Here is a 16,917-nt window from a genome sequence, read left to right as displayed (position 1 = left end):
ACAGTAGCCATGCTCAATCTGATTTGAAATAATCTTCAAAACAATAAGCCAAAGACTTTGCTTTAACTGTAGGCATTCATACACTACAAAAGTTCCCATCGAGAGACTTTGCATCCGATGTGCTGTTTTGAGGAAGTCATGGGTATCTTTTCATCTTCCACCCTATTTGATTCCTTATCTATCTCTACTTAAGCCTTCATGATGTTTTTTTCTCATTTCATATGATTTTATCTATGAACCTGCTCTGACACTTTTGTTTACCTTAAGTAATAAAGAATATTTGGAATAGTTCCAGGGCTGTCAATGAACTATGGGGGAATGAGTGATAGTAACAGGAAAATTTTTTCTGATGAGAAAGCTCTTACAGAAACTGGTTGTAAAAATCTACTGTTATTGTGGTAGGAACCACCAGACTTTCAGGCTGGGTTTTTTTTTTCCTTTTATTATTTTTTTTAATGCAGGAAATGCTAATGTGAGTGGCTCTTTAAAGTTTTATTTTTGCTGCTTTATGTTTTACATTGAAACTGAGTATATATGAAGGACATGGGTAATGCCTATACTGGCGATGGTTATTTTCTCCAGTGCTATTTCCTTTTGAGGTATAGGCACATATTTGTATGCCAAAAAACCAAAAATTATGCTGTGGCATGCCTTACAGTGTGCTGTATGCAGTTTACTGATGTGTTTGGCCTGTATCCATGAATTGGCCAATGTCAAATGAGCTATTTGGACCTTCTTAGAAATCTGAGAAATCTCTCAGAAGGTAGGTAAGAGAGCCAAAGCCAAAGAATATTGGTTTTGACCAAGGAATTCCTCAGTATAACAAATGGATGTGTGCTTCATATATATATTCCTTATAATATGGACTAATTAGGAAGTTAAGAGAAAGTAAAATCTTGGGGATAAAACTGGGGTGTCTGAGGGTGTTGGTCTATCAATTTACATCTACATGGAAGGAACATAACTCTTCTATAATATCAGACATAATGGAAACACATGCCCGTGTTTCAAAAAGGAAGTTTATAATTAACATTTCAGTTTTCACACATAATTTTCTACCTTAAGTGTTTAAAAGTATTTGGAATAGCTCCATACAAATCAACACACTAAAACAGGAGGATATGAATGGTCATGGGTCACAGAATAGCTTGGAGGTTGAAAAGAAGAGAGGGATAGTGCTTTGAATATCGTCTTAACTTCATTCCTGTGTTTCAGCTTATTTAAGGGAGAGCTTTTGGTAAGGAGAGAATGAGGCAGAGATACTTAGTACAGGAAAAGCCTAATGTGTCTCTTGCCAAAGAATGTTAACAACATTGAAAAAAGACAGTTTCTTGCACTCCTGGCAGGTTTTGTGTTATTGCCTTCCTTTAAATCTAAGTATAGGTGACATTCATAAGTAGAGTTTTGATTGAACTTGGTACTGGCTTATATTTCAATAAAACTGCTAAGCAATTATGGGTAATCCCCAGGATCTGATGTTTCTAATAGGATTTTATTTACAAATGGTTTTGTGTTATTCCAGGCAGGCATCAAAGCTTTCTCTAGCTTTTTTTTGCGTGCGATAGCTATAAAACGATCTGCCTTTTCTTCATGTGATGAAGCTTTAGCCAATGTTCCAACCGTGCTGTGTTATGCAACAAAGTAGTGGTCATAAAGATATGTAAAGTTCTATGTAAACACGTCCTCAGAATTGCACAAGGGGTGGAAAATAAGGAGACCATGCAGAACGCTGTGGGTTTCTTCTGTCTATCCTGTTTCGTGTAATATGGCTAATTTTAATTGCGTAGGAATTTTAGGACAAGTTTTATGGATTTTCTATCTATTAAATCATTAACTAAAATAAAAGCATTAAAGTCTAATAAAGAAGCAGCTTTACTCTGTAGTTCTCACTGGTGCATCCTTAGCTAACCTTTATTCATCAACTTGTAAGTTAAAATGCAACTCCTCTAATGCATTTGTGGGACTCTCAATGAACAATTTTTAAGGAGGGATACAAAACTGATTGCTGCAGGAATTGTTAGAATAGCTGTAAAATGATCATTTTGCTTCTTATTCCCTCCTTAACAATAGGCTAAAATCCTGCTTTTTTCGGTTCTCTTGAAACATATGGTTTTTTATTTTCTTCTTGTCAGTAAGGAGTTGGTTGAGCCTAGAAGATCTAACTGAGGTCAACAGCTTCAGGTATTAGAAAATGTTGGGGTGTTTCTGATTGTCATTTTATTTTCAGTATTTTTCTTTGGCTTGGAGTATTCTTTCTTTAGAAGAGCAAATACAGTATCTTTTTCTCAGTCTCAGTATCAGGAGTGAGCGGTTAAGAGTGCCTGAACAGGCCAAATTTTCTGTCCCTCCATCCCCTTCCAGTGTTCTGCTGGGAAAAAGAGTTGCAGTTTCTCGTGTCCCAGTCTTATCACAGTGAGGCAGAGATTCTGTGTTTTGAACCAGGAACAGACCAAATTGCTGACTCTGGGAGACTGAGCAGGTTCTCAGCGGGAAGTTTCACACCCATCTGGCTTCTGCGCTCCTGGGGATTAAGGCTTTCAGATTGGATGATTGACACACTGAATAGCTCCTTTCAGATTTTGCATGATGGTCACCCTTTCTCACTCCAGTTTTAATAAAACATCCAGACATGGGGTTTTTTGGGTTTGTGTGGTTTTTTTGTTGTTTTCTGGGGTTTTTTTGCACTGGGAAAATCTGGTATTTCTACCCGTACAAGCACATGCAATATATCGGTATTTTAAAACTTGTAAATAATCATGGATGTAGGTGACATGTTTTTGTTGACCTGTTTTTTGTCTCCTCTATTTTTTTTTTAATGTCCATTTAATCTTTTCATAATCTGTTGAATTTTCTACCTGGAGTCTCATTAATAATTCAAGCAGCGTTGCTCTTTCGTTGTAATCATACTGCTGTTTTTCATTTGTCAGCATGATTCATTAAATTGAGCCAAATTCACTCTTGATGTAACTTGACCTTAGATGTGTTTTGGCCCCATGTGTTTTCTCTTGCTGGAGTTATTCTTTAAATCAGTGAAACAGAAAAAGAAAACTGTACTGAACTGTCACCCTTAATCAAATTCTCAGCTTTAAATTAGCCATGATTTGGTCCATGGGTCGTATCTTTCAACTGAGGAAATAGTTTAATGTACTAATGTGTATAGTATTCTTGGATAGCAAAGGCTGAATTTCTTTATAGTGTTTTCTGTTCCTAGGCTTACAGCACAACTGTTTGAAATCATGTGGAGTAAAAAGATCTAAAAGCTGGGGTTAACCAAAAATGTTGTTAGGTAAATATTTTTTTTGCTAAATTACCAAATTTGGATGTTTAGCTTGATCCCATTTGAATCCTATTGGGTTCATTCCATTGACAATGCAGAGTTTTTTCCATTTACACACTAACAAAAAACCAGTTTTGAACGTTTTCCAGGCAATTATTTACCTTGTATCACACACTTAGTAAACTAAGTAAACTTTTAAAAAAGATGAAAACCACACCAGAATACATTAGTTTTATATTAAGAAATATATTTCCATGTATATGAAAATATAATCTGGGTTTGTATTAACATTCTTTTCAATATATATGTATGTGTGTACATTTATATATATATGAGAAAACTTATATAAAACTAATATTTTAGGAACTCAGCAATTATATTTCTTAAGCAAGTTATTTTGTCCTTTTTCATCTGGTCAGTATAGACATTCTTGTATATTTTATTAATACATTATACTGCATGTAAGTAGAAACACCTATATAATGGTATTAGTAAGACCACATAAAGATTAAGGACCTCAGGAAGGTTAATTTAGCCATGTTTTACAGCCAACGTGTTGTAATACTTGGATAGCAACCTAGAAGGATGGATTAAGATATGCCTTTAGAACAGAGTGGGAAACACTGCAGTGGGATGAAGGTGTTTGGCGCTGGCACAAAGCCCGACTCACAGAGCAAGAGGTCCTGGCGCTGGGCTCATCCCAGCTCTGGTGCAGGCAGTGCAGCTTCCCGGGGGTCAGTGCCTCGAAAGCACCCCTGCTTTCTCACGCGGTAAAGCACTAGTGGGCAACTTTCAAGTGATGTAATCTTGAAAACACTTCTGAAATTATTACCTGGAATCTCAGAGCGGGAACACTCCTGGGCTACAAGAGAAAAATCCCATGCTGGCACAGATGTCGTCTTATTCTGGGAAAATGCGGACAAAGTTGTCTGTTAATTTTCATTTTGTGTCTTTTTATTGATGTATGCTGTGATAATTGTATTTACTGGGTGAAGTTGCCACAGAAGAGAGCTTAAAAAAGAAATACAAGCCTAAGGAGACCTCATTACAGTGTAACAGCAAAACTAAATAATGCAAGGGACGTGACCTTGATAAAAAGAACTTTAATACAAAACATGTTGTAATAACATTAAGGTTGAAGGTTTCAGCCCATTAAAAATATAGTTATTACACCGAGAAGGCCCTAGCACTTTTACCTCAGTTCCCTTGCACTCAGGCATATACTTCTTCAACAAATGGTTTGATGTAATTGCAACTACTGAAAAAATATGTATTTGTATTGATTTTGAAGATAATACAAAGAGGTGCCTGTCAGATGCTCTAATGTCTCCTTATACACGTTACATGTAACAAAGATTAAATTAGGTAGCTGCTTCCGCCCATCAAACAAAATAACTGAACCTTTTCCCAAATGAGGTCTCTTAATTCCTGGTAGACACTGTCCAGACCAGTAAATGGTGCTTACATGAGGAGATGGCTGTCTTAGCACTTGCAGTGCTGGGATTTGTCGGTGATTGCATCCTAACAGTATAGCCTTCTAAAAGGAGATGTGTGCGTGTGTAAAAATGAAGACAGAAAAAGCACTAAAGGAAGGTACAGCGTTCAGAACTTCATTTTTTTTTCCATATTATTGTAACTTTTAATAGTGGCGAAGTACTTCAAATGAGTTTTCTCGTTGTCATCCTGACTATGTTTGGAAGGGAGTGAATAAATGAAACTTCTCCGAACTGATTGGCTTTTGTGCAAGTTATGGTGGCCCTTTTGATAATCCCTTTCGGTACTGGTGGGAGGGACAGCTGAGAGCTGTGGAGGCCAAGACTGTGTCAGCCTTTCAGCTGTACGGGCTATCGCTCGGGGTTGGGTACTCTGGCAAGGTAAGAGTTGAGAGCTGCGGCTGCTGCCTGCAGCTAGGACAGCACTAAACCACAGATCTCTCAGACTGAAGTTGGGGACCGTGCGTGAACATCCTGTGTTTTAATGATAAGAGAAAAAAAATTACAAATGGGTTGAAGTGATGCTATATAAATATAGTTTTCAGTATATTTTATGTAAAGAAATAGCCAAAGCCTGCTGGAGCTTCATGTATTGAATTCCTTTAGTACGTGAAGCACCTTGCAAGGAAAAAAACAGCAGGCTTAGTTTAAATATGCAATATTGTTGTGTATTGTGTTATTGTGTAAATCTTTTTGAAAATATAGGTCCGCTGTATTTTCCGTGAATCACTGAATATGATGGTTAGATTTACTTTATCTAATTAGCCTCTGTTTTCTGTCCTTAAACCTGGTACTGTCATTAATACGTGTCCAGATTTTACGAAAACCCTTCAATCCCTTCAAAGTGCCTTCAGTTAGCAGGAAAACTACATTAGTAGTAAGTACGTTGCAGAAATACAAACATTAAGTTCTATTCTCATAGAGTGATTTGACTCCATGTTATTTTTGTTTAAAAGGTGATTAAAGAAAGTGGACCTCCTCACATGAAGAGCTTTGTTACACGAGTTACAGTAGGAGAATTCACTGCAGAAGGAGAAGGCAACAGTAAGAAACTTTCAAAGAAACGTGCTGCAATGGCTGTCCTACAAGAACTTAAGAAACTTCCTCCTCTTCCTGTGATTGAAAAGCCAAAACTTTACTTTAAAAAACGTCCAAAAACAATATTGAAGGTATGTGTCCGCCTTTGACAGCATTAAGAATGTTTGCTCAGAAAGTAGCAGAGTTACTCAGATTTTGAATTGGTAAAGGCTTGTTTGGCATTTTCTGTTGATACTGTTACTTGTTTGCCTGTGCTAATATGCCTGTACTTTTTTGGATTCTGAGAACGCTGTGAAATTCTCAAACATAATGGCTTGTGAGGTGCTCAGCTTAAGAACCAACCTTTCATCAAGAAGTCTTCAGGGATTTGGTTCAAGTCCAGTGGAGGATCAAACCCTCCAGGCAGCTCTGTACAGCCATGGGAATTTTTAACATCATCTCCTCTGGGACGCCCTACTAGCATAAATGGTGTTTTTTCCTTGGTCTTTCCCCCCTCCCCAGTTTGCAGAGGGAGAGAGATATATGAAATAGTAGATATATGGGGAAATGGTGCACAGTCCAGATTCCTCCCCTTGTGGACCTAGATTCAGGAGTTTTGTGACTTCAGCTTCAATTTGTTTTGATTTTTGAAAGATTTGAAAGAAGGCCAAGAGCATGTTGACATCTCAGCCTAGTGTGTCACTTGTCAAGGACAATACTTTTTTTGTTTCAAGTGCCTGTGTTTGATAATGATTTTTAGCTCGCAAGTACAGACAGAAAATTGGCTGGAGACCAGCCCATGGAGGACTTGCGGACTTTGAACCATCCCTCCATTAAAACATGCCCTGTTTCAGAGGATATTAATATGCTTCTTGCTGCACTGATGAGGCTTCCTTTAGAGGCTCTGGATTCTTGTGAGCTCAAGCTTCTTAAATGGTGCTTCTATTCTTGGTGGCAGTAGATTTATTGCTACTTCTACAATTCAGCCAGTCTGTAGCAACTAGCTCTGGTTTATCTACTCATCCTAAATTCATACAAAACCAAGGGGCCATCTGAAGGAATTAGCCTTCCAAATGATCGAACAAAAGCAGCTGCACCCTGTCCATATATTTATGAAGCATCGCTACCTAGCCTCAGCACTGAACAACTAATCAGACTAACTTGTCATCTGTTCAGCGTAGAAGATGACGCTTTTGAAGTGGCCAAAATCTGCTACATTTCATTTTACTGAGGAACTCCTTGTACATGATTTTATTTTCTCTGGCATATTGGACAGTTATTTAGGTATATGTAAAGGCACATTAATAGCCTTTCATAGGCTATGTTAGGTCATTTTAAGACAGGGTAAATAATGATGAAGCGTTGCTCAATTTCTGTCTGGTGTTTGTCACGATTGCCCCATGCTATGCAGATCAGGAACCTCAAGGCTAAAATTGCAGGAAAAAACAGGAAGCCTTCATGTCCAAGACCTGTGCTTCAGAATATACTTTTAGGATCTAAATTTCATCTCTCACTCTGTATTTGCTTCTTGTTAGTTAAAAAAAAAAAAAAGCTTGAATTTTTCTGAATTATGTTATGTGCATGGCTTGCATTATGTTAGGCTGAACAGCATTATACCGGCTATTGGCTCTGGTTGTCTCATTTTGGAAAGTTTTTCTCAAGAAAGATGCTAAGGGTGTAATAATGTAAAAATCTCTTACATTACCATATACCTTTTACCATTACAATCTTAAATTGAATTATCCAACATTGGCCATCTTAGAAAGAGGTGTTAATAGTCAAAATAACCTGGATATGCACAAGTTTTTTATTTTTTGAATATCTAAACTTCTGAGGTGTGCCCATTTCTTTTAATTTAACCTGCACATGTTTTAAGCATCAAGAAAAGTGACAACAATAACTTCTTTTTATTTGTATATATATTTATGAGGCTATATCTTATGGCCTGCACTTTATTTAGCCTGCTCTGCATTTTGTCTCTGCTTGGCTTCTTGCCCACACAGCTGCCCTTGTGCATGACATTGTCTTAATTCTTTCACCTACATCTTTTCTAACAACTTCAGCAATTGCACAACGTAGGATTCATTGCACAGCTTTCTTAATATAATATCCCTCTCTGGTCTTTGCCTTCAGTTGCTGATCGTCTCTTTAGATTCTGGACCACTTGTTTGTTCTTATTTGAGAAGCTCAAAGGAGCATGACTGCTGATCTTCTCTTATCCTGCAAATCGCTTCATGAAAAGGAAATAGCTCAGTAACATAAAAACAATTCTACATTCAAATGCCATTTACATTCATTTACAAGTTTGTTCTTTGTGTTATGGTATATAAATCAGTTAAATACGACTTCAGAAAAATTCTTTTGGGTCTTAATTTCTTCTCCTTAACATCTACAAACAAATGTTTTCATAGCTATTTGCTTTGAGAGAGCGTTTGCCATGTGAGTAATAACATAGTAAAAGGATTTCAGAACTAGATAGTTTGTAAGAACTGTTGTTTGTCACCTGTCCGTGTAATCTTGGACAGACCAGTCTCTCACTTCCTTTGTTTTTCCCCCATCAGATCAATTCCCCTGCCAACCATACATTTTGACGTGTTACTGTGAGGATTACTGTCTGTTAAACATTTATACTTATATGAGTGGCTCACAATATTCAACATTTCTAGCCATTGGAATACTCCCCTCTACCTTCGCTACATAAAAGTATTTTGAGGGTGAATTCCTATGACACGCAGAGTGAACCTTCAACACCTTGAGCTGCATTGCAGGATGGAAGGCAGGAGCACTGACAAGCAAGGCAGGAAGGCTGAGAGAGGCAGCTTCCTCGTTATATGGCAAATCCACATGTAAATCCCACCTTTTCTTAGCGTACTGCATGTTCCAGCATTGTAGCAACCTATTTTAAGGGATTAGGGGGAAGGGTCATAGAAATAGGGCAATGAGATATAATTGACTGAGGAACCTGCTACTTTTCATCCATCCCCACAGGACCTCCATAGATACATGAGGATATTGGTCACTTACATATTCTGGGTATGTACACTACCTGCGACAGCGGCAGACAATAGGGGCATATATTTTCCCACAGTTTTGAGCTTGAGGATTCTTATCTTCTGTCTCATGATAAGAAGATGGGAAGAAATTTACTTCTTATTCTCTCAAAGGGAGTATTAAAGAAGAAGTAACCTTAGTAAATAATTTATTGAAGCATCGTAATAGTTGTAGGGATATATGCTGAAATAATGGTTCTCTCTTTTATACTTGTTTTAGGCTGGACCGGAATATGGTCAAGGAATGAATCCCATCAGTCGTCTGGCTCAGATCCAACAGGCCAAAAAGGAGAAGGAGCCAGAGTATGTTCTTCTTTCAGAGAGAGGAATGCCTCGCCGTCGAGAGTTTGTTATGCAGGTATCATCTGCTGTCATGTTAGAGATAATGCCCTTGTTATGTTATGGTCAAACTCAAGCAAAATGATGGCATAATATGAAGCGGATCCCTCTGTGTTTGGCTCTTTGCTTTATGGTCAGTTACACAAGAGGAGTATGAAATACGGTATTAGAAGACCTGTTTGAACTTTCATCTTTCTCTTGGTGAAACAAATGGCAACTTGGTTGTGTGCCTTCTAGATGCTTTTCTTGTAGTGGTTTTGCATTTTTTATACTCTTCTTGTTTTCATTTCACCTGAAGGTGTCCGTCTTTATCCCTGATGGTTCATGACTTATTTACTTTTAGTCATCTTTTTGAAAAAATCTAGTTTGCTATTGTTGATCAGGGGATTGCAATACAAACAAGTGTTCTGAAATAAGGGTACGAATATGCCCACATTACCAAGCATTTTGGTTTAAAAAAAAGAGTGTTGTAAATCTTTTCAGGTTTTCAGTTTCTTGGTGGCTTTGTTCTTATCTGATATACCACAAAAAAAGCCTTCCATCATGTGTTTTAGCCCGTCCTGTTAAAGGCTCTGGACCTAATACAGAAACAGTAGATCATTAATGTTATTTGGTATAATGGTGATATTTTGTTAGATAGAGCAACAGCAGGTTAAGAAAGATTAGGAACAGGAAAGAATTCTTTTCTCTTGTGTTTTCACTCCGGGGTAATTTTGTGCCAGAACAATTCAGCGCAGCATACCTCAACATGTTTTGACTTGTTGTCTATAAACCACACCAAAAAGTCACTTCTGATCACAAGCAGAATTAATGACCTTCCAGCACATCCTTCTCCAGAAAATTAGTTACGTTTTCACTTAAATCTTTAAGTCCCTCCTTCATGTCAATCAAGACAGGCTAGCAATCGTCATTTCCTTGGACGTCAGTGGTCTTTCTTAATGTATTATTTTTCCCTTTGAAGTGGAAGAAGATATTGCGTTCCTTTTGTTGCAGAATCTGATTTAAGAGTATAAACTTGGATTTCTAACTTTTCATGGTGTGTGAAAGTATTTGAAAAAGGCTGATCCTATCACAGACCATCCCTTTTCCCTTGCTCAGACCCCCGTGGGAGTGTCCACAGTTAGAGAAGGTTGTGTGGGGTATCAGAAGAGGACTGTGTAATGCAATCCAATATTAGAAAGATGGGCTGAGAATATGCTTTTCCAGTGGTGAAGTCTCGATAACAGCAAAATCTTTGGTTTGAATAAAAAAAATATTCTTAAAAGCAGTAACTATGTAGAAGATTCCCTTTTCTAGGAAGACTTGTGAAAGAAAGAATCAAAGACATTCCATAGATCAGTTGCTTTATTATGCACACTTTTAAACACCATAGCTCCATTTTTATCCTTCTGTGATACTTTCACACTAAAATCATACTGCTGTTTCTCCCGCCTTCAGGAAGTCTCAGTGGATTCATTATGAAATGCAAAAAACCTTATCAGAATAAAAAGCCTTTGTATAAACTACTTAAACAATGTTTTCATTTAATTTAATTGAATGTGGAAGTAAAATATCCAGAGATAATATGTTCATTTTTATCTGTCACACAAAGAGCAAGTTTAGATGTGATGAAATGGATCCAATTACTTGTCCTGACCACTAGATAAACAGAAGAAAACCTCTGATGACATTAGTTGGTGTTCTGTTCCCAAAGTTAATTTCAGAAAGCTCTTTCTCTTTGTAGTCAGACCTTTAATCCTTGATAGAGGTTATAATAATAGCTAAACCAGTTTTACAGGTCTGAGAAATAGCAGCACATTGATTTATTGTGAGCTATGTTATAAATTATCATTTTGTCTTGTCCCATTAAAGTCCCTTAATTTTATTGCACATAAACTTGTAGCAGATTGGCTATTTTCTAATTGGGATCGCGGAACAGCATAGAAGATAAGGTTTTTATTTCAAGATTATTAATATTTCTGTCTTAGGTAGCCAGATCTTTTTGTTTAATTATACATGTACTTTGAAGGGATATTTGTGATCATTATTATCTATTTACAACCTCTTCTTTTTGTGTAAAATTAATAGGTATTTGAGCAAAGAAAAAACGAAACTTTTAGGAAAATAGATACATGGTAGTTTGAGGAAAGCGAATAATTATTGAATAACATAAATTATAAATAACATTTAGTATTTATTTATCAATTGTATGCCTGTTTTTACAATTATTTTAAAGCTCCTTCCAGACTGTTTCAGGTCTTTGACCTCTAAGTTTTCTTTTATTCAGATCACCTCGACAATTTTTTTGTTTTTATTTTAGTTTGGTTTCCTTTTTTTAACATATTTTTGAAACCATGCACTATTTTATGAGAAAATTTCACAGATAAAATGGCTTAATGGACAGAATGAAATACAGCTACCAAAGAACTATGAATATTGCATAAGTGACTAGCAGTGACAGTGCTGATGTCACAAAGCAGACACATACAGCTTCAGGAGTTCGAGAACGGTACCAAACCCAAGGAATAAGTTAGAGCCTGACGCATTGGGGATATCCATTGTCTATAATTTGTCTTTATTTTGAGGTTTTAATTTCCCCTAGTTGTATGAAGGGCATCTTGTTTGTCAGAAACCCTTTGTGCAGTACAGAGCACAGGTCCAACGAGGAGTCTTCTTTCCAAAGACTATTTTGATAAAAGCTTGTCGGGTGTAAGGGCGGAACAGAAAGGAGCCCCGGCCCCCGTGTTCCTTGCAGCGCGACAAAGGGGGAGGAATGCGAACATGGGTTTCATCTTTCTTTAGAAACCACTCTCATTTAAATCTCCAGGTTATTCAGGTTATTGTTTGTGTCTCTATTGTTCTGGAAACCATCCTGATGATGCTGGGGAGCTGCATCTTGTGCAGGCGATATTCCTGCAAGGGCAAGGAATTCCAGATCCTGTAGCGCTTCCTGTGTTAAGAAAGAGGGGGAAGCAAGAGTGGGGGAGATGTTCAGCAGGGAGAATGGGGTTGGCACAGAGGCTGGTGAAGGGAGAGACAACTGTGTATGCACTGGCTTACAGAAAAATGTAACTCTTTGGTACGAGTTTAGGGACCTTCTGAGAAATCTAAACAAGCTGCTCTGTGTGAAGCCGTGTTGTGGTCCCCTTCTGCTCTATTCTTACTTCTCTGAGGTTGCATCTTCATCAAAAGAGCTGACGGTTGTCGGTAGGTCAGCAAGATTAAGGAGTCTTGCATTTATCGTGATTATGATCAATGTTTTCTTTTTAAGGTAAAAGTAGGTAATGAGATTACTACTGGAACAGGCCCAAACAAGAAAATAGCTAAAAGAAATGCAGCAGAAGCAATGTTGCTACAGCTGGGTTACAAAGCCTCTACTCCACTTCAAGACCAGCCAGAAAAGGTGAGACCCAATTGTTATGATGCCCACATTTTACCTTTGTCTAGATTTCTTAGCTCTATCAGCTACTCATTTACTAAGAATGGAAGCTTAAACTTGTGCACCCCCTGTTTTAGGGGGTGGCTTGTCAGAGATCAGCCTTTGTTTAGCTACAGCTCTATAGCTACAGTAAGTGCAGCCTCTCCTCCTGTAAGGGTAATTAAGAACAGAAATGTAGTTCCAGAGGATAGTGTGTGTGCAAAAGTGTACATGTGATGTGTGTGCCTATTTCGACTTACAAATCAGGATGAACGTGCTTTTATTCCATTTTGGGCATCCACGAGAGGACTGAGAGGACTGATGTGATTAATTTTCATACGGGAAATAGTCATACTAGTCAATGTTTGTCTTCCCATTGCATATGGACTGAAAGCATTCTAGAAAAATAATGGCCTTTTCAGGTTTGATGACTGAGAAAGAAAAAATGTGTAATTTTTTCTTGTGGAGAAGAAATTACATTTTAAATTCGTGTGCGTTGCCGGTATGTATTTCCATGTTAGTGATGTGCAACTTAGCACTCCTCTTCTATCTTGAGGTTATTGATGGAAGTTTATGTGATTTGTAACCAAAATTGGGTGTTAAGGTTTTGCCTTTCGTATCCCGAAAAGATATTTGGTAAGGTATTTGGCTTAGCTGCAGATTGTGAACAGCTTGGGTCTTACGCAGCGTCACTGCATGTATATATTTTGATCATGGTTTAAATCTTTGCTGTGGCTGCACCAGCTAGCTCAGGTCAACAGGATGTTCTGCTGGGCTTCTCTAGGGACCACATGATAAATCTGAATATAGTGTGTATCTATATATATATCTTCTGAAACATGCTTTCTTTCTCTTAAAGAAAAAAAAAAAAAGAAAGAAAGGAAGACACTCTGTTCTATACATTCTATACTCCTAGCCAGGAAAAGATAAATGCTGTACTGATTACTTGGCTTGACCTCCTTCTGTTTCCCTCTCCTTTGAGAGGAGAGGCTCTATGTATGCTATTCACACTCACCTTCACTACGTTCTTCACTATATATCTTAGTCATATGCAAGTGTACAGTTCTCTAAACAGAGTACTTGGGAGGCTACATGGCTTCTAGTGAGAAGGCGCTGTGCAGACATAGCCATTTTAGAAAAGGCTTGTAGAGTCAAATGATAATTCATTTTCACCAGAATGTTGAGGCTTTTCTGCTGTAGAAGGTACTTTCTACCAGTTTCAATTTTTTCTTCACTCCCAATTTGTCCAAAGGGCTTTTTGAAAAACAATGCAAAACAGAAAAGTCAACACTTTTTTCTAATAGGAAAACATAGGTTTTCATTCTTGGATTTCAAATTGGCTGAACTATTTTTACTCAGTAATTTTCAGAGATAAAGCCAGAAAAAATTCAACCCACAACATTGTTGCTTTGGAGAGCTCTACACAGTGGAAATTTGTGGTTACATTGAAATCCTTAAAAATATTTGAGTGGCTAAAAAGGGGTGCTGCTGCTTTGTTTCCCTACTTTTATTAAGCTGTTGCTTACAAGTGCATTGTCTTTAAAAGAAAACCAAGTTTAATTACTTGCTTGCAGACATAGATATCTTAGCATGCAATGTCCTAGTATTATTCTGAACACAATGAGCAAACATATTACCATATCCAAAAAATGTGAACTACTCAAATTTTATGTAGTGGGAGTATTCAAGATCATAGCACAAATTTTTATAGCTTTGTTGGGGTTAAGGACATAAAATATCTAGAACATCTGGCTTTATCTTCTGTATATAACAGACCGAACATATTTAAAGCAGATACAGAAGTTAGTTTGTGTAGATGAAAGCATTTTAATTCTCAAACTAAACTGTGCTGGAGAAGAGGGAAAATAGCCCTTAGATCTCTACCACTGTGAGCATTGCAAAATTCTTTCCATATAAATTGCACAATAAAGAAGTACTGTTAGAAGATGCTTGTTTCTCTCTTTGAATCCAAAATGGGGCACAGTGTAGATTAGCTGATGTATCAGGTTGGCATCTAAATGGACAATTTTCACTTGTGTTGTTTTTGATGCTTTTAAAAAAGGAAACTTCTCTTTCCCCTGTCCCCCTTCCCCTAGTCCTTTCATCCCCTTCCCCTCCCTTAAAAAAAAAAAGCAACAGGAAATTCAGTGTTTTTTTCTTAATCCCAGTGCATAAAATGTGACTATATTCATTCTCTTAATGGAGACCTAAGATTGTTACAAGAGCCATGCGTAGTGCTGGTGGCAGCACAGGTAAACAGGTAATCCAGGTAATGTAAAAAGTAAATGCTCTGCTCTTCCCTGAGGTAATCCGATTCCTAGAAGACGTCAGTAATGGTTGTGCAGAGCCCTGAGGAGAGCAATTTGAGACTTTTTGCAGCTATCAGAATTTTAGCTCTATGGATGAGATATGGAGTGTTGCAATATCTTCATTTTTTCATGTTTCCATCTTTTTGTTTCTTGCCACTTCTTGTTGCCACTTTTATTCTCTTAGAGAGAAGACCAGAGTAGGTTGCATTCATGTGAGACAGCAGCACTAAGGATAACTTACTGATAGATGAATTCTTGTTAAATTCCCTATCACAGTCAAGTTAATAAGCAGTAAAAAGAGAGGAATGAGGAGAGTTGGAAATGTTCTTCTCCTGTTGTAGCAGCGTGCTCATGCTGATTTTTCTATCATGTTATGGATGCACAGTATGGATTCATGACAAAAGCGTGCTGTTGTTGTACCAGACAGCAGTAAATGCAGACATATTTTTACATTTCATATTGCTTATTCATTTGAAGAACTGTTGTCTTCCATGTTTTCCAATATACATATTATCTGCTTCATAATACAAGTAAAAGGAATTATGTGAAATTAAAATGCATGGATATGGGTAACCAGTTTGAGAGCCAGCTCTAATACCTATCCTCCCTTTCCATTAAATATTTCCCATTTGTATTGCACGTTGCCTAGGCTGTAAGCACGTTCTGTGGGATGTACATGATGCGGAAAGGCAGGGAAACAATGATTGGAAGAGCTGCTTTGCATAGTGTGTCCTCCCCTTCCCAAGGAAAAACGTACCATCTAGTAGTCTGCATTACAACATGATAGTAATCTAAATAGCCTTAACATAACCTCCGAGATGCAGAGGCAGATTTCAGCTGGCCGATCCTCCTTCGCGTCTCTTCTGTTTTCCAATCAACCCCTGTCTTCCAGGGCAAATGGCTACAACTTTGTCACGGCATATAGGCTGCTTTGCTGCAAGGTTTTCTGTTTGCCTGTAAAATCCCAGTGAAATCTGAAAAGGATCATTTGTTTCACATTCATCGAGCTGGCTGTCAATAGCTCCTCGTTCATGAGGAAGTTTGGACTTGTTTATCCACATTTACACGTAAATCTAGAACGCTGACATCTTATTTACTTTGCAGACTTCAGGAACGGCCTCATTTTGAACGCCTGTGTTAATTGCTCCTCTTTTCTATGTCAGAGTAATACCCAGTGTTAAACATAATAAAATTAATTTGAGGACAAATAGCTTCCTCAAAAAAGTCTATATATTAAAATAATGGAAAATTGCAATCTTTTTTTTGCTTCCACTTCAGTAACTAAATGGATTCCTAGCAAGTAAATATTTTAAAATTACACCCAAAGTACTTTGTAGTGTTTATGCATTCTTTCATAGGCAGATATTAGGATCATCTTGGTTTAGAATGTAATTTCTCTGTTGTCTGTGCATGTTTTCGGTTGAGAGCTGCTTAAAACATTTGATTTTAAGTCTGATTTGGTAACATATTGAGTTGAGCCTAATCCTTGGGGAAACATTTATATTTCAGTGTTAGGCAATAGTTGTTAATGTTTATTCATGAAGGGTGCATTCCTCAAATAACCTGTTTTAGACAAAATTTAAGATGTGTTAGCAAAGTTTTGTGAGCAGATGTGGCAATCCCAAGTCATCCTTTTTAGAATCTTTCGACTAAATTTATAAACATTAATGTTATGTTTAAGGAGTAGTTTGCTCTCTACTTATTTGTCTTTTTCTACCTGTTTCAGCTTGGAGAAAACAAGAGTTGGAACGGCCAGAACGTTGGGTTTCCTGAGCCAACAAGTAACAGTAAGTATTGCTCTCTAAATTTATATTTATACTTACTTCTCTTTGTCTCTGTAGGATTTGGATTATTCAAGACAATTGAAATGCTTTTTGTAAATATTTTAGGGTTTTTATTGCAATTAGATGAATTAACTCTTGAGTGTCCTCTTTGTAAGTATAGACATGAATGAGCGCAGGAACAAGAAGATTTTTACTTACTGATTGAATCATTGAATCCTTCAGGTTTTAAGGGATTTTAGGAGGTCAGCTAA

The 16,917-nt window shown here is 37.3% G+C and overlaps 1 protein-coding gene across 5 annotated transcripts in view; it reads left to right on the top strand.

Annotated features, from left to right (window-relative positions):
• STAU2 (staufen double-stranded RNA binding protein 2) overlaps window positions 1–16,917 on the top strand; it is a 170,381-nt gene that overhangs the window by 61,305 nt on the left and 92,159 nt on the right. For all 5 annotated transcript variants that reach the window (XM_063327055.1, XM_063327056.1, XM_063327059.1 and 2 more), the window contains 4 exons: window positions 5,727–5,939; window positions 9,058–9,195; window positions 12,427–12,558; window positions 16,609–16,669. In XM_063327055.1, the coding sequence (XP_063183125.1) occupies window positions 5,727–5,939; window positions 9,058–9,195; window positions 12,427–12,558; window positions 16,609–16,669 (544 nt within the window). The remainder of the gene's footprint in view (window positions 1–5,726; window positions 5,940–9,057; window positions 9,196–12,426; window positions 12,559–16,608; window positions 16,670–16,917) is intronic.

This window comes from Chroicocephalus ridibundus, chromosome 2 (genome assembly GCF_963924245.1).
Source record: "Chroicocephalus ridibundus chromosome 2, bChrRid1.1, whole genome shotgun sequence".
Classification (NCBI taxonomy): domain Eukaryota; kingdom Metazoa; phylum Chordata; class Aves; order Charadriiformes; family Laridae; genus Chroicocephalus; species Chroicocephalus ridibundus.
The sequence above is the reverse complement of the archived record's forward strand: the minus strand, read 5'-3'. Positions and strand labels throughout refer to the sequence as shown.